Here is a 22,878-nt window from a genome sequence, read left to right as displayed (position 1 = left end):
ACGTATTTGGTTACCAGCCAACAGGCGAGATGAATGTGATTGGTTAAAACAGATTGAGAGGAGACTTTTCAAATACCTCGCCATTACTCAGTAAAGCGCTGCCTAGATCTGAAAAAGATAAAGGTGCAGTAAACTGTACAGTTTTATAAATTGTTAGAAACATTGCAAAAATGTCAGTATATGTATATTTTCACTTAAATGGAGGACCTTTTTGTTATAACTGCTGCCTCAGAAGAAGCTGCATAATGTTATATAACAAAGATTTGGTTGCCTTTGAGGCAGATTCAAAACAAGCACATTTTGATTTATGATCCCTGCCTCCAAAGAAGCAGCAGAATGACTTACAAAAATGCTCTGCTTCCTCTGAGGCAGCAGCTTACATCATCCTCCAGTCAAACTAAACAAAATACTGATATTTCTGCAGCACCTCAAATTACAAACAGAAAGCTATATTACACATTTATTCTTCCAGAGACATTTTTGACAGTCAGAGCAGACAAACACGAGGGTCTAAATGGAGCTTAATAATCTCTGCCCAATCCGTTTTAACCAATCACGTTCATGTAACCGATCACTTTTCTTCTGCCTTGAAGGCAGCACTGCCTCTAGAACCATTTTAAGGAGTGATTTTGCACAAACAACAAGAATAGCCGATCATATATAACAGGATAGAAGTGTAACCCACCAGGAAAGAGCTTAGAAACCCAAACAGAATGAGGAACACCTGTGAATGTCACACGAGGAGAGGGTGTGGCTAAGACATGGACAGGACAGTAGCTGTGTTCCAAAGCCTAGACTGAGGGCGAGCTTGGCTGCATTTCTCAGCAGTTACGGCATAGAAGCTGTTCCAGTGCGAAGGACCCTTTGTGTAGAGCCTAGAAACTTAGCCTACTTTCAGAGCCATTTCGAGGCGCAACAGACGTATCCTTCATGGCCCTGAGTTACCCACAATTCTCTGCGCACATATGGCATGTTGGAGAAATTCAACAAGACACGGCAAAAACTGAGCTTCAGAAGTTTCAGGACCAGAGTTAATTTACTTTTAAAGTGTAGAACACGTGATTAATTAAAATATTTGTCTCTGTACCACATTTAATCATTAAGTTATAGACATTTTACAGTACAAAAGCATATATTTAATTTTGTAGAATTTTATTTTAAATCCCATTTGAAGTTTGAATGTTTAAAGGTTGAGAGTTTAAGACTGAAGTATGAGATTTAATAACGTTTTTTAAAAAGTATCATCTTGCAGGATAATATTAATAATCAAATACAGTCAATTTGAACTTAGTTGTGTTAGTGCTTCGAGGCAGATCAGACTTTTCTGTTGACGACACAGCCTCCTTATTCCATTCGTGTGGCGTAGGTTACTAAGAAGGAGTCTTCTTACCAAGGACACATCCTACCTCGGCTGCAGCCTGGGCTTTGGAACGCAGCTAGTGAATCACCTGAGAGCAAGGGCCCTGGTAAGGACACAGGCTTGAGACAAAGAGGACTACAAAGAGGACAAGAGGAACCAGAGGAACAACCAGAAACGAAACAGGGACAGGAGGAGAAGTGCAGAATCCTGACAAGGCACTGGATTAATCAAAGCACACTTTCAAACTTGTCCAACCCCACAGTTTCATTGCTACCAGCAAATGCATTTTTGATGAAGCATTGGTAAGTGTTACTTGAGTGACACACACACACACACACCTTGAGGGTCCTGCTACTGACATTAAAGTTGTGGGATTTATTTGGCTGCTTGTTTGCAAGAGTGTGGTCTTTGTCAACACATTTCACATGAACCTCCGTAACCACAATCTGATCAAAACAAAATTGGGTGAGAGAGAGAGAGAGATAGAGATAGAGAGAGAGAGAAAGAGAGAGATAAAGAGAGAGAGAGTCTTTGAACTCTTGTTGTCCTTCCAGTTTGTTGCCCTTCACACAAACACATGGCTGAGAAAGAAATATAACCTCACTCACCACACACCGACTAATAAACAAGCTCCCACACGTCTGAGAGAAAGAGAAAGAGTGAGAGAAAGAGAGGGAGGTTACCACAATGCCGCACTTTATTGCACAGCTGAACTGATTCTATCTCTTCCCTCAAACTCTCACGGCCTTCAGAGCTGAAACTGCCTGACATGGCGTAGAGCAGATGTTTCACAGACACACCTCACTCGGGTCAAGAAGAATCAGTGCGTCTACTGCATGAAACCGACCATGAGCCCACAGCACACACCCTGCCAACGGTGACTTTAGGGACAGTGCCAACCAATGGCGCTAAGGCAACAAACAGTAACCAGTATGACCCTCTTTTGACCTGAGGACCAACCTGCTGTCACTAACCCAACACTGGCTTAGTCCACATTAGTCAAGTCAAGTCACATTTCTTTGTACAGAGCCTTTTACAACCTGGTGTCACAAAGCAGCTTCACTGAGAGTTAAAACAATAATTAATAACCCCCAGGTGAGATGCTAAAGGCGACAACGGCAGGATAAACTCCCTCAGAGCTGGAGGAAGAACCTCTGGAGGAACCTCAGAGGGCGCCATCCTCCTCTGATCAAACACATTATAAACAATAGAGGTTTAAAACTCCAGGGAGAAGCAGCAGTGGAGTCTGTGTAGATCATGGTCTTTAGTAAAAGTCTGTGCTGAATCAATCGCATCAAATATCCAGGAGCTGCTGCAAGTGGATGGGGGCAGGGGCCAGAAACGTGGAGTGAAGGTACTTGTTCATTAACAAGTAAAGTCTGTTTTCATGACTTTTGCCCATTAATCCACACTATTCCTGTGTTTTTCCACCACTGAAAATGCATCTGTGAATGTAATTACTTTCTGTACTTATGTAGTTTTGATGTGTATCTGTACCGTACTGGAGTATTTATTCGGGTGTGTAGTATAACTTCACTACATTTCAAAGTCAAATATCTTACTTTTTACTCCACAACATTATGAGAAATGTTTTGTTACTTTTGTCTCATGAATTTAGTATGAATTTTAAAAAATATGAATTTAACAAGGAAGGAAGCATGTAATCGCACCAAACAGGTTACGGCACACTTTGGGTGAGTGTGTAAAACTGTCCACAGGTGTGAGTGTGACTGGAGGAGTGTGTGAAACTGTCCACAGGTGTGTGTGTGTGTGTGTGTGTGTGTGTGAGTGACTGGGTGAATGTGTGAAAGTGTCCACAGGTGTAAGTGTGTGAGTTTTTTGTAATTACTAGATCTATTACGGCTCTAACATTCTATTACCGTTTTTGTAACAAAACTCTTGATTAATCAACCCATTTTATGTAAAAAATACTTCACACACTCACTCACTTACCCAATCACTCACACCTGTGGGCGATTTTGCACACTCACTCAGTCACTCACACACACACACACACACACACACACACACAAATATACATACACTCATACCTGTGGACAGTTTCACACACTCACCCAAACACTCACACACTCACCCAGTCACTCACACACACACACACACACACACACACACACACACACACACCTGTGGACAGTTTCACACAATCACCCAGTCACTCACACACTCACACCTGTGGCACCGCCCCGTTGTAACTCTGACAGGCTGAACATGCTCATTCAACAGAAACATGGAAACTGTGTTTTCCACTTTAGCCAAGTCAGCGTGGATTAGATCTCAGCATCATCTCCACCAACTTATCATCGCCATATTGACCATGTGGTTAGTGAACAGAAACTAGCTTCTGCTTGGAAGACGGCTTTGTGCTCACTGCAATGTGCATCAACTGCAATATGAATAGGATGTGGTTTTCACAGCTTTTTAATTTAATACCCAAAGTTTCATAAACAAAATCTTACCCCAGATAATTTCTAGTGATGGAAATACTCAAATTGTGGAACGACTGCTCCTGGGAGTGTCCCAAAACAGGGATGGGAGCACAGTTGTCATTTCTAAAGAATTAATGTTTGTAAACAAATCAAATGCAGGACTGTCACATCACACCTGCTCTGGCCTCCGATGATTGCCTGTAAAACTTAGAATACAGTGTTTTGTTTTGTTTTTTAAACACACGACCTTAGCACCTTCTTATATCACAAACCTCTTTTCAATTCCAACCATGCAGCCATTACTGAGGTCTTCCACACTACAATTACAACTGCAATGTCTACAATTGTGGGCCAGTTCATGGGGAAGTGTAACTTATATTCACTCTTTTAATTCCCACAGAATGTCGTTTGTAACTTGAGTTGTTTAGTTTTGTAGCACTGTTACTAACTCTCCTGTCTTCTGAGTTTGGAAACATTTCCACCTTAAATCATCCGAAACAGCAAAAATAAGTGTTACCCCACTATGGAGAAGGAATAGGGCGAGATCCTCCTCTCAGTTCATGCTTTTCAATGTTTGGAGTCTCTCTGTTGTCTAAAACTCTCCAGATGCCACAGCAGAGCGAAAGAAAGTCTTGCATACCAGACAGAGACAGTTTGTCTTTTCACTCATTTACAGACACCGACTTTTGATCTGGCAACCTGTTTGGCTGTTCCTGTACCAGAGTTTGTTTAGCTCACCCTGGTTTCCTGTTATTTCGGTTTCTTTTGTTATTTCTGTTCTTATTTCTCTACTTACTACTTACTAACATCCATAGATTTATTTTATAGATTATCATCACAGGATTATTTACTACCGAGGCACTAAATCTGCCACCGGATGCTGCAGCAAGTTCCTAAATCAACCAAAGCGGTAAGTATCAAAGTGGTAAGTATCAACAACAAAAAAATTATATTAAATCATATTTAGATGACAGCAGCCACACCTCAGGTCTAAAATTTGGGTTACTCACTATAAGATCACTAAACTCAAAAGCAGTCATCGTAAATTATATTATAAGTGATCATAAATTTGACGTTTTATGTCTCATAGAAACATGGGTTAGACCAAATGAATATTCAGCACTAAATGAAGCCACCCCTGCAATTATGTACACAGCCCAAAATTATCAGGCAAAGGAGGTGAAGTATGTGTAATTTACCAAAATACCCTAGAAATTAGTCTTAAACAATGTGACACCTTCACTTCTTTTGAAGTTCTTTCCACCATTATTACAAATCTGGTCACAAACAAGAATGCATTTTTATCATGTAACATTTACAGACCATCAGGGCCTTACTGGTGATTACAGTGATTTCACTGCAAACCTATCTGTGCAATGATAACTTGTAATTGTTGGAGATTTCAATATCTAATTTGAGAAGGCAGATGACCTACTAAAAAAGGCATTTACTTCTATTGATATTACTCAAAATGTAACAGGGCCTACACACTACTGTAGTCACACCTTACATTTAATTTTGACACTAGGTCTTAACATAGACAAATTTAATATCTTACAACAATCCTCAGCAATCTCCGACCATTGTCTGATTTCATATGAACTACATCTTTGCCATAATAAATGTACGTCTCCTCGCTACTCTACAAAGCGTATAATAAAACCATCTACTGCCCTACAATTTATAGAAAACCTCCCAGAACTATCAACCCCAGTTCCCACTCCATCAGACACAATGGAGCTAGATGTACTAACTGACTACTATGAAAATACCTGTCAATCTACTTTAGAAAACATGGTGCTACTTAAAAAAAGTATGAGACAGAATAAGCTCGCCCCACGGTACCATGATAAAACCCATCCCTTACAACAAACAGCACAGAAACTAGAGCGGAAATGGCGATCAACCAAGCTGGAAGTGTTCCACTCTGCCTGGAAGTACAGCCTTATAGAGTATAGAAATTCCCTCACTAAAGCTCGCTCAGCATATCTGACCTCGCTAATAAAAAAAGAGTAATGTTTGGTGTGTTTTCCAGAACTGTAAAAAATCAGGCAGGTTCTGAACCACAAATTCGAGCAACTCTCAACAGTAAAGTCTTTATGGACATTTTAATAATAAAATCAAGGATACCCACAGTATTAAATTTGACCTGGTTGCCACCCGATGTGACTGATATAAAACATAATGTAATTGTTAAAAAACTTTTTACCCACTCCTACAGTTAGGACTAGAGAAGATTATCACCTCTGCAAACTGTCCAGCGTACACATGTTGCAATTCACACAAAATTATTCAAGAAGTACTACCAGCTATTATCATTCATTTTTTACCTATAGTAAACTCATCCCTTAGCCTGGGCCATGTACGCAAAGCATTTCTAGCAGTTATTAAACCTATGATCAAGAAACCAAATCTTGATGCTAGCACACTGTCTAATTAAAGGCCTAATTCTAATCTACAATTTCTGTCCAAGATCTTAGAAAACACAGGGAATTATAGTAAACCGAGACACTGGTGTCGTCCGCCGCTTCACGCGATCACTCAGGTTTGTTGACGGTGGAGCGGCGGGATGCCAGTGTTTCAGGAAGCTCCCGCGACTGTGTGTCCTTCTGGTTCCTCTCCTTTTAGTTAAAGCTGTCATAGTCAGATCTGCCGGAGTCATTAGCCACACTCTGTTCACAGTCTCTGCTTTACATTCACCCAAACAGATCACAACTAACTCTATCCCTCTACCTTTTTCAGAGTAAACAACCCCCGACCTGTCCATCTGGACACTGATGGATGATTGTTGAGCTCCTCCTCCACGCTTCAGACCACCTGCCCATGCTCCAGCAACCAGCAAATGTCTTGGAGCTGGTTTCGTAAAATCTCTTAGGTCTTAAAACATATTTGTACAAACTGGCCTTTGAAGAAACCTGTGGGCATTGTCCTGTCATGTTAGTTACATGTGTGTGATGTCCATGTCTTGTCATTAATATTGTACCTGTTTCTATATTTCTTTACTTTTTTGTACAGCTTTTAGGTCAATATAAGTTGCTTTAAAAAAAAGCTTTGCTTATTTATTAAATAAAAACTGCAGAGGACTGAAATGCACCTGCTGTAACCCTGCAACGATGCAGAAACCAGTACCGCACCCAATCTGACCTCAGGACTAACCTAAAATCAGAAACACCCCTCCACTGGCTCCCCTTTGCCCTTTTCACATTTGGGGATAGAAAACTGAAACTACTCAAGGTCAACTATGGGCTAATACATGTTTAAAGCCCTCCTTGCCTTTATTTGTTCAGTGCAACACTGGGTGTAAATCCCTCTCAGACGATAGAAGCTATTACTTCAGCAAATGATCACAAACTATCTATTAATGCCCTTTGATTTAAGTGAACAAGAAGTGTACAAGAACCTTAAGCCATATATCGTGCTTTTTCACTGCATGGTACCTACTCTATTGTGCTCTACTTGCTTTTTAGTCCCTGGTCCCTGGTTGCTTTAACACCAGCAGCCTTCACACTATTCTACATAAAAAACTAATTCTGGAATAGATGTGCAGCTACAAGATGATTACAAAGCAGAACCATGAATAACCTTGAAATATTACGAGGGAGATTCTTGTGGCGTCTGCTAGATGACTGGACTGTGGGCTCTGTCTGTCCAATGCGGTGCTTCTGAGAGACTTTATTAGAAATTATCTGCCTTGCACCTGAGATAAAAGCAACATTCTGATTCAAATCAGGGTATGAGAAAAGTGGAGGCAGTTGAGACACTGACTAAACTCACAAGCAGGAGGAACATATCGAGTCATATATCAGATTTTGTTACTGTTTGCATCAGGGCTGAAAGATGAATGGTGTTTAAATCAAATACAGTTTGAAATAGCTGCAGTTTCAATTCTAGCTTGCGTTATTGAGAACTGCCTTTTTAACTGAGCATTTAGCTTCTGTAACAGAGTCAGACTAATCAGAGGCAGTCAAACGCTGTCCCGTGGACATGACCACAACCACAACTGAGTGATTGTCTGGCCCTCTACATACAGTGCTCAGGGATAAAGCCAGATCCCCTTGGTTTATAAAAACAGCACTGAATCTTGATATTTTTAGGAATTTACAAACCTCATTTCCTAAAAAAAGCAAAAAAAAAAAAAAAGCACGGATGATGGGCAGAATGTAAGAAGTAAAATCAATGCAATTATGGGCAAATAATTTAAACCCTATATTTCACTTAAAAGCGATTTCAAATGTAGGTACTGAGAAGTTTATTTATTTATTTACATTTGCTCAGTTTGAATCATTTGATGCCAAAAAGTTGGGGGCCGTGTTTACCACTGTGTTCAACACCTCTTCTTTTAACAACACTCTATTTGGTCGCTGTAGTTTTGAAAGTGAACTGTTTTCTGATTCTTGCTTGTTACAGCATTTCAGCTGCTGAACAGCTTGGGGTCTCAGTTTCATAGTGCATCAGTTGTTTTCTGTGGGTGACAGTTCTAGACTTGCATAGCTCTCTGACTCTTTTACTAAGGTGCCATGCTGTTGTAATCCATGCAGAGCATGGACTGGCTCTGTCTCACTGAAATACTGGCTCCAAACCCTGTATATATTGTTCATCATTAACAGTGCCTTCACAGATGTTACATTCCCCCATGCCCTGTGCAAGTCAGATGGCCTCTCTCATCTTTAGTCTGGAAGATACCGTGTCCATGATTTTCAAAAAGAATGTCAGTTTTTGGAATGTCAGACACTGGACACTTTTCCACTTCCAGTCAGTCCATCTTAAATGAGCTCGGGTCCAGAGAAGGCAGCGTTGTTTCTTGAACCCTTTTATATCTTGTTTCTTCTCTGAATTTGTGAGATTTAATGTGTGTTTGTGGATGTGGCGATGAACTGTGTTCACAGACAGTGGTTTTTGGAAGTGTTCCTGAGCCCATGCAGTGATTTCCATCTACAGAAACCTGTCTGTTGTTAGTTCAGTGCCGTCTGAGGGCCTGAAGACCACATTCAGCTAACAGTGGTTTTGGGCCTTGTTCGTTATATTAAGAGATTCCTCTGAATAGTTTAATGATATTATGTACCGTACGTGATGAACTCCTAAGGTTGTTTACTATTTTAAGTTGAGAAATGTTATCTTTGTGTTATTTCATTGTTTACCCACTCAGTTTTGCACAGTGGGGAATTCCTCCCATCTTTACTTCTGAAAGACGGTCTTTTTAATCCCAGTCCTGTCACTGACCTGTTGATAATTAACCACATTTGATTTTTTTGTAACATTACACAACATTACCACTATTTTGTCCCCTGTCCTGATTTTTGTAGAGTGTTGCTGGCATCAAATTAAGATATGGCATATATTTTTTGAAAATATACGAATAAATCTCTCAGTTTCAACAATTAAAATGATGTAATATTTACAATTAAAATTGTGTTTATTGATTTGCACATCCTTACATTCTGTTTTTATTTACATTTTTCTGTGTCCCAAAGTTTTGGGAAAATTTGGAAAAATTGCAGATTACATATTTCCCACAAATCAGTCAGCACTAGAATATAGTGCCTTAGACACATGCCCGAGAGTTTTTCTGTGGGATATAATGCCAAGAAATGTGAGTCTTTATCATGAAATGATTTGATGGAATCTCAGGAGCCACTTATGGTTCCCCAAATCAGTGTCTCTCAAACAGTTCCTTAGTCCTCCAGATGCCCCAGTGGCATTGTTTTTGACCTTTGTGCATACAGGAAGAATGGACCCAAGCTAAATTGCCCTGGGAAGAAATATGAAAAGAGAACCAGTTTGCCTTAAAGAGTCTGTCTCTATTTAAAAGGGTTTCTACTACTAGACATCTGTAGTGTTAAGGCTGTACAATTTTAATGTAGTTCAGAATGCGGCTCTGTGGCTCTCAAATTAATTGCTATTGAGGTTTGTGGCTATTTCCTGAGTTTTTCTGATATTCTGAAATATGATAATTCTGGGTTTGATAAGATTAAGGAAACTGAGCTGACAAGTCTAGATCTTATTAGTTTCTTTTTATTTACTTGCTTCCTTTAGTGTTTCTGTGCTGTTCTTCTTCTCTTATGCCCCTAAAAAAGTGGTAAAATGAAGTCTCATTTAAATGTGGTTTGGAACTTTCACTTAAAGTGTTACACAGTTCTGTTTCTTAATGAAACGTCTGTGTCCTGCTTTAGTCAAAACCCCACGAGCCCCACAGCAGTGTTCTCCCCCTGTGTAAACAGCCCCTGTTCAGAACGCCCGCTTTCAGCACCTGTTCCTTTAAATGATAATGAGCCGCTCGATGTTCACCCCGACCCCGAGCGCACAGCAGTGAGGAGCGAGGAGCAGAAGCTCTGGTTTTTAGTCGTTTTCTCTCAGTTCTCTTTCTTCTCCATTTTAACTCAGTGCTCTTATTTCTCCATGCTCATTGTGTCTGTTTTGCTGTGATTAATTCGTCTTTGCATTGTGATTGGACAGACTCAGATGAGGGGGCGGGGCCATTCTAAAGTCTCTGCACTTGACGTCAGAAGCGAAGCAGAATCAGAGCTGCTCGTTTTATCCCATGTTTTCTGAATTAGGCAGCGTACAGAAAACTGACTGGGGTGGTCTTGTTTCACAGTGTGTGGGTTGGTGGACTCCAGATCCACACATTAATGTAACCATGCATTGAACACATTACATTTTCATAATGTTTCCCCTTTAAAAAATATAGAAACTATGAGCGTTTTCTTGGGGGCACTATTCAGCAAGTGAAGACCAGAGATGCCTCGGGTTTAGACTTGACCTCTGCACTCTTCCATTTTTCTATAACGACAACCTCAGGTGATTTTGAAACTGTAGTTTGAGACATTTCATTTCAGTGTGATGAAGAGATTAGGAAGATTAATTTTTCTCTCCAATCCTTTACTAAACGGCTGCCTTTGTGTTTGTACAATGGAATGAAACTGACTCATCTCTGAAGCTTTTGGAGTGCATCATCTGGCCTGTGATGTAGAGGCTGATATGATTTTTTGCATTTGGTGGTGAGGGGTGAGTTTGTAATTTAACCACCTGGGTATTTGCTACAAGCGTCAGCCACAGTCTGTTCAACTTCACTGCAACCTGCAAAAGTGCTGCACCTCCGAACGGAATTCTGACTGCACTCTCATCATAATGAAATCCCATACATCCACATCCTGCATTTATGTGGTGCACTAACCCCCAATAAACCATAGAAGCCTCATTAAGTCTCAGGTTCCCTTGAGAAGTGCTCATCCACTGTGATCAGTGTGAGAGCTGTTGACTCTTTCACCTCACTGGCCCCTCCTCTGATGCCACCACACAAAAAGGCAAACAACACCCTTTCTGAAAAAAAGCTGTTTGTCAGGGTTAAATTTGCCCGTGGTTGAGTTGTTTGTGATGTTCATGAGTGAGCTGTGATAGGGTGAGAAGAGGACAGCATCCTTCATCTGTGCCATATAGACCTGGAGGCTCAGGATCAGAGGAACCAAACACACACATACACACGCTTTCAAACCCACTGCACTGCTTCTAGAATACCTTCAATACACACAGGTGAGTCAAACATGTTTCCCTACACATCCAGTGTCTCAGGGTTTCATTTGTTTGGATTATTGTGTCTGTCAGGATAAAACACACTCATCTAAATACACTAGCTGTTGTTTTGTCTTCACGAGGTTCAACAGAAATGGTGTAAAATTGTTTGAATCCTATGTATTTATGGAGAATTTAAATAGATTTAAATATATTAAATAGATAACAAGAATGTGGTTTAATTTATTTAAACGATACTTTAAATGGGCTTTTAATGTGCATTTGAATTAAATAATGGTGTTTTACTTGCTGTTTTTTTGGAAATGTTGTGATTTTTAGTTTGATCTGAGTACTATAATATGCAGGTGTATTGTATTTGCTTGGGTTTATATACAGTACTGTGCAAAAGGCATGAAAATGTAGATCCAATGTCTGCAGAAATATTATTATTATTATTATTATTATTATTATTATTATTATTATTAATCATTTTTGCAGGTAAATCACTGTACAACAGTGAAAAAAGGAATATAATAATACAATAAAGCTTTCGTATAATTCTATTATTATTTATTATAACATTATTATAAATCATAAATGTAAAAGTACAAAAACATAAGCTCCATCTGCTGCAGCTGATCTCACTGAGATGAAGGGATGTTAAATGAACTAGCAGTGGATAATGGCTGTGAATCCTGGGCATCCTCTAGAAGAGATTTAAAAAGTTTTGTTTTTTTTGTAACAATGTTATTTTAAACGCAATTTTAACAAATGCCCACTGACTGTCGAGACGAGCTATTTACAGGTGTTTTTCTCTGACACTTGTTCACTACTGTATTAATGTGTCTGCAGTTCAGCTTCTCTACTACGTTTAGTTTACTCACACATTAATAAATTCATAAATAATTATTTGGTGTGAAGCCTTTATTATGGTTCAAACACAGTGTGTTTATACCCATTGTTTTTATTGATTATTATTTACTAAAAATAGACAAAAATACAAAATAGAAAAAAAAAACAAGCCTTTGCTGTGTCTCTTTCACATGAAAATGCCAAGGCAAACTTTCAGAGACAATTTCACTCAGAGTGTGTCTCTGGTCTGAAACTGGTTTGAGACTTTGCTGAAGCCGCCACTCAAACTGAGAACGAACAAAGACTAAGAGCGATGCTAAATGAGTGTGAGCTGAAATGACTACGTTTGGAAATAAAGTTGCAGTCGGAGTGCTTTCACAGAATAGTGCCCTCAGAGCTGTGTGCAGACGCAGACGATGGGTATGAATGAACATTTACACCTTCTCCTACACTGTCAGAAAAGAAAAAAAAAATCCTCTACAGGTGCGTCATTTTTCACCAAAGCTCCAGACCGTGTAAATATCCCCTAAAGGTCCAGGAGGGGTCTTAAAGTCTAGTTGCGCACTTTAAAGCTCCAGTACGTTCTCAACGTCAGACAGAAAGTTGAACATCTAAAATCTAAAACTGTTTTACACCAAAAAGGAATAAATATTTAGTTATGATTCTTGAGCTGAAATGGGGTTTATGTAATTAATTCAGCGTCATAAAATACGGTCTAATTATGTTACTGAATTAAAGGGACTAAGACGTACCCTCAAGGGTCCCCCCACAGAGAGAGGAAAGGTGCCTTCGTTGTAACTGTTCATACGGGGTGCACTGGAAGCTCTTTAACAAATACAAGCCAAGGCCTGCTTAGTTACAGTCTTAATCAGAAAAGGAATCATTTATAGTCATATCCCTTAATGTCATTTCAATTTAAATTTCCGCAGTGGTTGACCATACACAGCGTAGCTCATTTAATATAATATATAATATTAATACGCTGCCTTGTATTCAGAGAGTGGAGACATAAATGCCACTGAGGAAGGACAAATGATTCACTCGGGTGATTTTCCATCGTGCATTACTCTTTCAACTGGAACAAAGATACATTAACAATAGTAAAGACATTTTGTTTGTGTATTTTAAATGTGATCTGAGTCGCTCTAACACTCCTACAGTGCAGTAGAAACAGTCCTGTAAAAGTGCTGTTAATATAAATATATCAGACCTGATAAAGGCCTGGGTTTAAATGAACTAGACTTAATTAAACCAGATTTGTAGAATGTGAAAACATCTGCGCTTCCAGGAGTTATTTCTTTGCAACTATGCAACAGTGACCCTTCAATAAAAAATAATAAACTAACAACAACAATAACTACAGCAACACAAAGATGTGACTCCACACACTGCAGCACGAATCTCTTCTGAGGAGTTCTGTGTGTTAAAATGAGTTTAAACGCCATAATTAAAGCATTAAAGTGCACAGGGCCCGGGTTCTTCAGACTCCTCATGAGAGATGTGTGTGTGTGACATTTTATAAATTAAATAAATTCAGATACATTTCTAGAGTTCCCCAAAAGTGGAGTAGATTCATAATCATCCTCATCATCTTCATAAATTCTATGAAAAGAGCATTACTCTCTTGAGCTGGACACATGGTGGAGGTCTAGTGTCTGCTGCATGTTTACGGTCGAATGTAAACCTGGTGAGAGGACACTGTGCCTGAGGGAGCTCCTCCGATCTCTCCGTCTGTGTGTTTTAGGAGAAATGTACCAGTTCTAAAAGCTCCTATAGCCTCTGTGTTTTTGCAAACACTTTACAAACACTTTCTTTAAAATTAAGGCAAAATAGAGACTGTTTCTCTGTTCTGATTCTGAACTGAGGAGGAACACCGTGCCTCTTTTACTCAGACAGTCACACATTTTAAAAACTATATATGAAACACATCTTTAAAATCCAACTTTGAATTAAAAACGGTTCTTTTGTTATTGATCTATAACCCACTATGGGTTCATCCTCAAATATTGTTTTATTACATATTACATATTTATGTAATATGTTGCATTTATTATACAGTTAGTTATCAATCGCAACATTATTTTCTCTCTGAATCATGTATGAAAACAGCTTAATATAAAAATTATAAAATAATTTTTTATGATAATTTAATTTAATAAGATTTACTCATGTATTTTAATGGAATATAAAATCTAATTTAATAAACTAATATACAAGAATTCGACCCCCACCCCAACTCCAACCCCAACCCCAACCCCGTCATTCGCATTTGACCCCACCCCAATGCCCCCTGCGTTTGACCCCCTGCAGTGGACAAAGAAGGCGTGTGTTTATTTTTGCTCAGAAAGTCAACAAAGCATGTCCTTTTACCCGGAGCACCTAAACTTTTGCATACGGCTCAAACGCTGACTTGAAGAAAACACAAGAAACCAACAACATCCGCTTTCATCGTCCACATCACAATAACAAGCACTTTTCACCAGAACCTTCTTTACACCTCAACAACAGCTTTACAGCAAAACGCAGCCAAAACATTACAAACACTCACTTCTCTCATCACTAGCGCTGAAGTGTTCTTGCGTTCCTCGTCCCTCATGCCCACCTCTCCGCGGTCCCCAGCTCTGCCCTGCGCTGCTTTACCTACACACTGAGTGAAGCAAGACAGTCCTGAAGGGACAGAACCGTACTGGGGCCTTATGATCTGATCAAACGAAACCCTGTGGGGAGTGAAACAACCTTAAAGGGCCTTGGCACGCAAGGGTGATTGAAAGCTGAAGTGAGAACTCATCCCACGGCATGTGTCACAACTTCGCACGGCAGGGTAGTGGCACGCGATGCTTCTCTGTATGAGTACAATTTTTGAGTGAAGTGGGCTAGAAGACTTCCAATTTATCTCGGTTTTCATGCAGTCGCCGACCACAAAACACACCTGGAAATAACTGACTTCTGTTTTGCTGGTAACCATAGTGTACACTTCATGTGAATGCCAGCACTGGGTCTTAGTGAGGACCCTGTGTGGTAAGACAGGATCTCAGGGGCACAGCACGCTCACAGCGGTGAGCAGAAGTGTGAACACCTGGTCAATGACAGGAAAATAAGTTCCTGCTCAGAGAACACACTTCAGTGTGATGTGTTTAAGGCTGTTTCTATTTAGTTTAAAAACAGTAAACTCAGAGAAATAAGAGCACTGAGTAAAAACGGAGAAAACGAGAACGGGGAAGAAAGAGAAAAAGAGTGAAAACGGCTAAAAACCAGAGTTTCTGCTCCTCGCTCCTCACTGCTGTGCGCTCGGGGTCGGGGTGAACAGCGAGCGGCTCATTATCATTTAAAGGAACAGGTGCTGAAAGCGGGCGTTCTGAACAGGGCTGTTTACACAGGGGGAGAACACTGCTGTGGGGCTCGTGGGGTTTGGACCAAAGCAGGTCACAGATGTTTCATTAAGAAACAGAACTGTGTTCCACTGTGGAGAAGAACAGGGAGAATATGGCCCTGTTCTCTGTAGTGTTCTGATGATGTATGTGTTTTCTACGTAATACCTACAATCGATGTATCATCAAATCATCCAGTTGAATACAACTGTAATTCACAGCTAAGAATTTAGTCACATTTTGCATCACTCAAAATGCCACAATTTTCTGTGGAAAAAAAGTAACTAACATTAAATACCACAAAAAGTTTCTGCTTCAAAAGTGTTACTTTCAAGGGCCCACAGTGATATCACACAGATAGTGAGTGTGAACTGGAGGAACACCACACTTTCTCTCAGCCTCCTTCTGCTGTCCTGCTGCCGTTTACAGAGGCACCTCATAAGTGTTCAGCTGCAGGGACCGGGGTCTGGGGTGGGATCCTGTCGTCGGGGCACTGGTGTGTTTGCTCTCTCTGCTGGGTGACACTGTGCACAGATGTGATTATGTGAGTGTGTGAGTGTGCCAGCCAAGGGTTGGGGTGGGGGTGGTGAGTAGGGACAGCCCCTATTTCATAATTTGAAAATGTGGATCATAACGATTTGCTTTAATGAATCCTAGTGGGAGCGTGAAGATGAAGAAAATGAAGTAGTTAGAAGAAAAAAAATGTAGGATAAGGAGAGAATAAATAACAAGAAGAAAAGAAGTGAATAAAAGAAAAGTAAAAAGAAGAACAGTATGAAAAAAGTATTACAATAAAAAGTATTGTAATAATAATAATAAAAAGAAGAAAAACTAGAAGCAGAAGAAATAAAAAGTAGGAGAAGGTAGAGTAGTAGTAGGAGGAGTAGAATAGTATGAAGAAAAACTAGAAAAAGAAAAAGGAAAAAGGAAAAAAAAGAAGAAGTAGAAGAAGAAGGATATAAATAAGTAACAACATTTAGACACTGAACCACTTGCCTGTGGCCTGCCTGATTTTACACAGCAACTTCCCCTTATTCAATCTTAAAAAACATTACTAAAGCAGTGAGACACTTACAGCTTTCTTTATGTACACTTCTGGGGAGACTAGCAGAGAGATCATTTACTCATTCATTTGGTCATTCATTCATTGCCTGTAAGCACTTATCCAGTTCAGGGTCGCGGTGGGTCCGGAACCTACCCGGAATCACTGGGCGCCAGTCCTTCTCAGGGTGCAGGGAGATTATAATGAATTCTAACCAGCAGCCGATTTTAATCAAGAAACACATTTATGAAACTCTGAGGGTGTTTCCTCTCCATGTGCTGCTCTGCAGTCGGTTTGTGCTGGAAAATTATGTGTTTACAAAGCCCCGGTGTCTATAAATATGTAAAAAAACCAAAAACAAAGTGTCTCAGCCTGGTATGCTAGGCTCTCTCTCTCTCTCTCTCTCTCTCTCTCTCTCTTTGCTCACAGCAGAGAAACGCCATTTTTTTTGCTGTGTTTAACCTCGCCTTTGCACTCTCACGTAAACATGGGTCCAGTGCTGTGATTGGACAGACTCAGACTGTATTCTGGCTTAGGCAGTGCACAGAAAAGTAAGTAGAGTTGGTGGGCTCCAGATCGACATATTCATGTCACTAACGTCCTCATAAACTGTCCCCTTTCATTTACACCAACAAACACATATTGTAAAGTGTTTCCCCAATTGGTTTGTATCATACGAGCTGCTGGCAGAGACCTGGTTAACAGACACTTCAGATATGTGTCAAACTGTCTTTGTGACAGACGCTGATATATTTAGGAAGGAACTTGTTGGTTTGAAGACTAAACTCAGACTAAACCACATGTTTGTCCAAAGTCACACCCTGCGGATCTTTCATCACTGTGCTGTGGGGAAGACTTATTGCAGATGGAGGACTGTCTGGAGAAGGACCATGGTTGACAGTGTCCTCACATTCCTGGGCCTGGAATTACAAACACCTGTGGACAGTTTCACACACTCACTTAATCACTCACGCACACATTCTCTCACCCAGTCACACATACACACACTCACCCAGTCACACACACACACTCACACAGTCACTCACATACACACTCACCCAGTCACACACACACACACACACACACACACACACACACTCACTCGCCCAGTCACACACACACACACATACTCTCCCAGTCACTCTCACATACACACACACACACACACAAACCTGTGGACAGTTTCATTCATGAACATCAATAAAGATTATTATTAATATTATTATTATTATTATATATGCACAGTTCTTTATGTTATAATCATTTATTAGGTTTTCATATGGGGTAATTCTAGATGTGAAATTATTTCTTTGTTGGACAATCTTTTCTGTCAGATAAAGCTGCTGTCAGCACTCTGGGTTTGAGTTAGTTCAGAACCCCCTCGGTCATTCACTGCATGTGTCCTGTGCTCGGTGCTGCTGATGCTGTAGGTGTACAGTGGCTGTGTTGCTGAATTGTCAGCTTTAGCGCACATGCCTAATTTCACAAGAAGGAGAAGTAAACAGAATTACAATTCACTGCCAGCGCAGCGATTAAATCTGATCTGCAGCTTTCCTGAAAATGTGATGATCCAGAGCTGCCACCACAGCCCAGTCACTTACAAACTAGATCACATTCTAGAGTACAACTAGAGTGTGTGCTGGGAACGCATTTCAGTCTTTAGTACTTTGTAATCTGCTTCTGAATGAATGTCTTGGCTCAGGGGTTCTCCACTGGTCCTCTGACTCTGCTCTTGTCCTAGAACATTAAAGGTGCACTAGTTGGTTTTTATTCCGTTTTCTAACTACAGCAAATCAACTGTAAAACTTAAATAACATTTTAAAAGACGTATTTTATTGACAGTATCAGCACAAGTGCAGATTGGAAAGCTGCACTCCAGGACAGAGTGACTGTTTGAGTGGTTGTGGTTCATCTGTGTAGCCACTAGAGGTCGCCTTGAGTAATGCACTAGTGCGTTGGTTAGGATTTGGGATGCGAGACCTCTTGCGGCTACACAGGTGAACTACAAAAACACAAAAACCAGTTGAGAACCACAGAACGTGATTGTCATGTTGACTGTGACTAAACAAAATCTCTCTTTCTGGTTTCAGGGCAATGGGAGACTATGAACTTTCCACTGCCTATGATGAGGGCCTGACAGGTGACTGTACTGATTATATACTTTGTAGCCTGCAGGGGGCAGCAGATGATAATTAAATGTGCAATTATTTGTCTTCTACATTTAACCCATCTGTGGCAGTGAACACACACACACACACACACACACACTAGTGCACCAGGGGCTGTGAACACACACCCTGATCGGTGCATTTGGGGGTTCAGTGCCTTACTCAACGTGCCCTCAGCCATGGATTGAGGAGGAGGACAATGCTGTTCCTTCACTTCCACTGCCCCCACTTTTCCTGCTGGTCGTGGAAATTGAACCAACGAACTCTCAGTCCTCAATCAGCATGTTGCCCACTTCGTAACCAATCAGAATGATGCCCACTGAGCAGTCAATCTGCATGCTGCCCACTCACTAACCAATCAGAATGCTGCCCACTGAGTAGCCAATCAGCATGCTGCCCACTCCGTAACCAATCAGAATGCTGCCCACTGTGTAGCCAATCAGAATGCTGCCCACTCCGTAACCAATCACAATGATGCCCACTGAGTAGCCAATCAGCATGCTGCCCACTCCGTAACCAATCAGAATGCTGCCCACTGGGTAGACAATCAGCATGCTGCCCACTCACTAACCAATCAGAATGCTGCCCACTGTGTAGCCAATCAGCATGCTGCCCACTCACTAACCAATCAGAATGATGCCCACTGAGTAGCCAATCTGCATGCTGCCCCCTCCGTAACCAATCAGAATGCTGCCCACTGAGTAGCCAATCAGCATGCTGCCCACTCACTAACCAATCAGAATGATGCCCACTGAGTAGCCAATCTGCATGCTGCCCACTCCGTAACCAATCAGAATGCTGCCCACTAAGTAGCCAATCAGCATGCTGCCCACTCCGTAACCAATCAGAATGCTGCCCACTGAGTAACCAATCAGCATGCTGCCCACTCGCTAACCAATCAAAATGATGCCCACTGAGTAGCCAATCAGGCAGCAAAAGATTTCAGTGCATTTTTTTTGTCTGAGTCAGTACAGCTCTGTGTTCTTTATTTAAACGTGTTAAGTGACACCTTCCTGTTATTAAGCCTCTGTGGCATTATATCAGGAAACACCTCTAAAGATCAACCTTACATCCCTTAACATTGTGAAGCTGCTCAGCTTCTTATTTCTCTACCACCAGGACATAACTGCTGTACTCTGTTGACCACATGAATGTTTCAAAAACGCTTGTTATAATGTATCTAAGTATAAATGGACAACAAAATTCTGCCTCCACCTTTAACCCATACATGGATATAAACACACACACACACACGTGTAAAAGGGGCAGTGAGCTGTTAGGTTGTAAGGGCTTGCTAAAGGGCAACTCAGCTGTGGATATTCTTGGAGGACATAGCTCTATTCCTTCAGTCCACCCATCCCCATATATGTTTTAGCATCAACATATGAGATAAATAGCTTTGAGGTGCTAGCATCACTAATGTTTGATCCCTTCCAAATTATGTGCCATTTATGATGTCTCTTATCAATAATTAGTAATTAGTTCCTCTCTGTCTCTTCGTCTTTGTAAAATAGACTGGACCTTGGCAGTGGACTACACTGACTATGAACACAACTCCACAGACATGACCAACATCCCAGAAATATGTGAGGGCTGGAAGTCAGAGGAGACGGCTGTCATGGTCATCCAGATCACAGTCTTCGTCATTGTCTTTGTCCTGGGTGTGATCGGAAACGGGCTGGTCATCGCCACCTTCACCTGCTTCCGCTGTCTCCGTCTTCGCTGTATGACCGACGTCCTTCTCTTCTACCTGGCGCTCTCCGACCTGCTGCTGCTGCTCACCCTGCCGCTCCAGACTGCTGAGGCTGCGGCCTGGAAGATGGGAGACATCTTGTGCAAGTTAAACAATGGCATGTGTGCTATCAACAGCTACGGAGGCTTACTGCTGCTGGCTTGCATTAGCGTGGACCGCTATTTGGTGGTGGTCTGTGCTCGGGCAGCGCACAAGCTACGTCCTATCATGTTACGCTACAGCAAACTATCTGTGGTCACTGTGGCACTAATCTCAGTCATCTTTAGTCTTCCGGAGCTCAGGTTCTTTGCTATGAATCAGGGGAAGTGTAGGATGAAGATAGTTGGGGTGAAAAACATCGAGTTGGTGAAGAAGTTGGCCCGAGTGGCTAAAATCACTGGCTTCTGCATACCCTGCGTGGCAATGATAGTGTGCTACAGTTCAATCGGGCATGTTCTGCTGCAGAGCGGGGGGAAAAACTGGCGCAGACAGAGGACACTCCGCCTAATGGGGGCGCTGGTGCTGCTCTTCTTGCTGTTCCAGCTACCTTACACCATTTTGCTGTGTGTCAGATTGTTCATAACTCCTACCGAATGCGAGCTTTGGAATGAAATTCATCTGAGTGAAGATATCACCCGCAGCCTGGCGTACGTCCGCTGCTGCCTCAACCCCGTGTTATATGCGCTGATGGGCGTGAGGTTCAGGAACGATGTGATGAGGCTGCTGCAAGACTGGGGATGCGCACCTTCTTGTCTGAAACATATGATGCCACAGACCAGCTACGGAAGCTCAGCAACTCCCTCTTCTCCTCCTCCTACTACTACAGTGTCACCTCTCTCCTCCGCTTACTGCCCTGTTAAAAACACATTTGTTTTTAATGGCACACCCTCCGAGACTCAGGCTCAAACCAAAGAATCAGGTGTGCCCAATACTTGCATTTTGCCTGCTCAGCAGTCCCACAAGGATCCCACGTACGTGAGCTGGGGACAGCACTGATTCGGCCGGCTCCTTCCAAATCCCTTCCCTCCAGATCCATCTGTGGACTCTGTGACAAACGTTTAAGCTAAAGCCACTGTAGAGATGTTCAACACGGGTCCAGACTTGTGACAACATTCCTGCTTTCGGTTTCTGTGTTTGTGCTGACAAGAAGTGTGGAAGAAAACTTAAGTAAGAAACATAAACTTGAAACCCATCAGCGAATCCCGTCATTAACCCCTCCCACCAGAAGGGTTCCTCAGCTCTGAATGTAGGTAGCTAATTATGTCGGGGAATGAGTGTTCTGTGCCAAACTTGTCTTTGTCTTCATTTAAAATTGCTACTGGAATGGCAACACTTACTTTGACACTTGGTCAACAGTTTGGCCTTGCAGTGGTCAACAGGCTCTCTCTCTCTCTCTCTCTCTCTCTCTCTCTCCCCATCTCCAGTCCTACAGCACAATGCTAGCCAACATGAGCATCTGTATCTGTTAGCGGTTTATGTCCTCTTCCAGTGTGTTGAGCTGTCCAGTAGTATTATCATTAGTGGCAGTTGGAAAAGAAGTGGTGGCAGGCTTACCATGTATTTGTATTATGTGTGTGCTCATCATCATCCTCCCGTTGTGGTAGCACTGGGGGAGTGACTGGGGCAGACGTAGCTTGTGGGTGGGATTTTCAATGAATGAAATTTGGGATAAATTTGGGTAAATTCCAAATATTTAAATTAGACTCCAGTACTCACAAAATCAAACAAAGAAAAATATCACAAAAGAAAAAAAAAGACATGCTTTTTTTCTTGTTAATACTTTGGAAAGGAATTGTGTCTGTTTCCATTCCACTGAGTAACGCACCTGTATTTAAGCTCTGTTTATAGCTGAACCTAAAAGCCTCCTTGTTTCTACACTCACTGTCCATTCTCTCAGCTCCACAGACCACACAGGAGCACTGTGGAGGTCTACAATTCCAGACTGTATTTAATCTGTTGCTCTGCATACTTTGTAAGCCCTCTTTAAGGTTCACGGATGGGGTTTGTTTGTGTTTTGAGGGACACCTCTGTGGAGTATCCCTTTTCTGACCATGTATATTTCTGCCATATTTTCAATGCATTTCTGACTGTACTCGCTGTAAATCAGGTCTCAGAGGTAGAATCTTTTGTCTTTAAAAAAAAGTGCATGTTGAAACAAACAAACCAAAAAAATTAAATGACATTAAACCTGCTGCACAGATTGGTCAGTGTCTTTATTTTATTCATAAAACATCTGATAAATACAGCTTCATACAGAAACAACACACACACACACACACACACATATACACACACACAGTGGAACTGTGTTCCCTGGACTTATGGAGCCACATCACCTTGGGATGACTTGGAGGACTAGTATTTGTGATCTATGACAAATTATCTCTTGGTAATTATTTA

At 41.3% G+C, this 22,878-nt stretch overlaps 1 protein-coding gene across 1 annotated transcript; it reads left to right on the top strand.

The window, feature by feature from the left end:
* The first annotated feature begins 11,210 nt into the window (after positions 1-11,210).
* ccr10 (chemokine (C-C motif) receptor 10) lies at positions 11,211-22,579 on the top strand. Its single transcript, XM_066683977.1, has 3 exons — positions 11,211-11,337; positions 18,669-18,718; positions 20,261-22,579. Exons 2-3 carry the CDS (start codon positions 18,673-18,675, stop codon positions 21,472-21,474), a joined length of 1,260 nt encoding a protein of 419 aa, XP_066540074.1. The 5' UTR covers positions 11,211-11,337; positions 18,669-18,672; the 3' UTR covers positions 21,475-22,579.
* The last annotated feature ends 299 nt before the right edge of the window (positions 22,580-22,878 follow it).

Source organism: Hoplias malabaricus, chromosome 10 (genome assembly GCF_029633855.1).
Source record: "Hoplias malabaricus isolate fHopMal1 chromosome 10, fHopMal1.hap1, whole genome shotgun sequence".
NCBI classification, from domain to species: Eukaryota; Metazoa; Chordata; class Actinopteri; order Characiformes; family Erythrinidae; genus Hoplias; species Hoplias malabaricus.
Note: the sequence above shows the minus strand (reverse complement) of the source record. Positions and strands in the feature narration are given on the sequence as shown.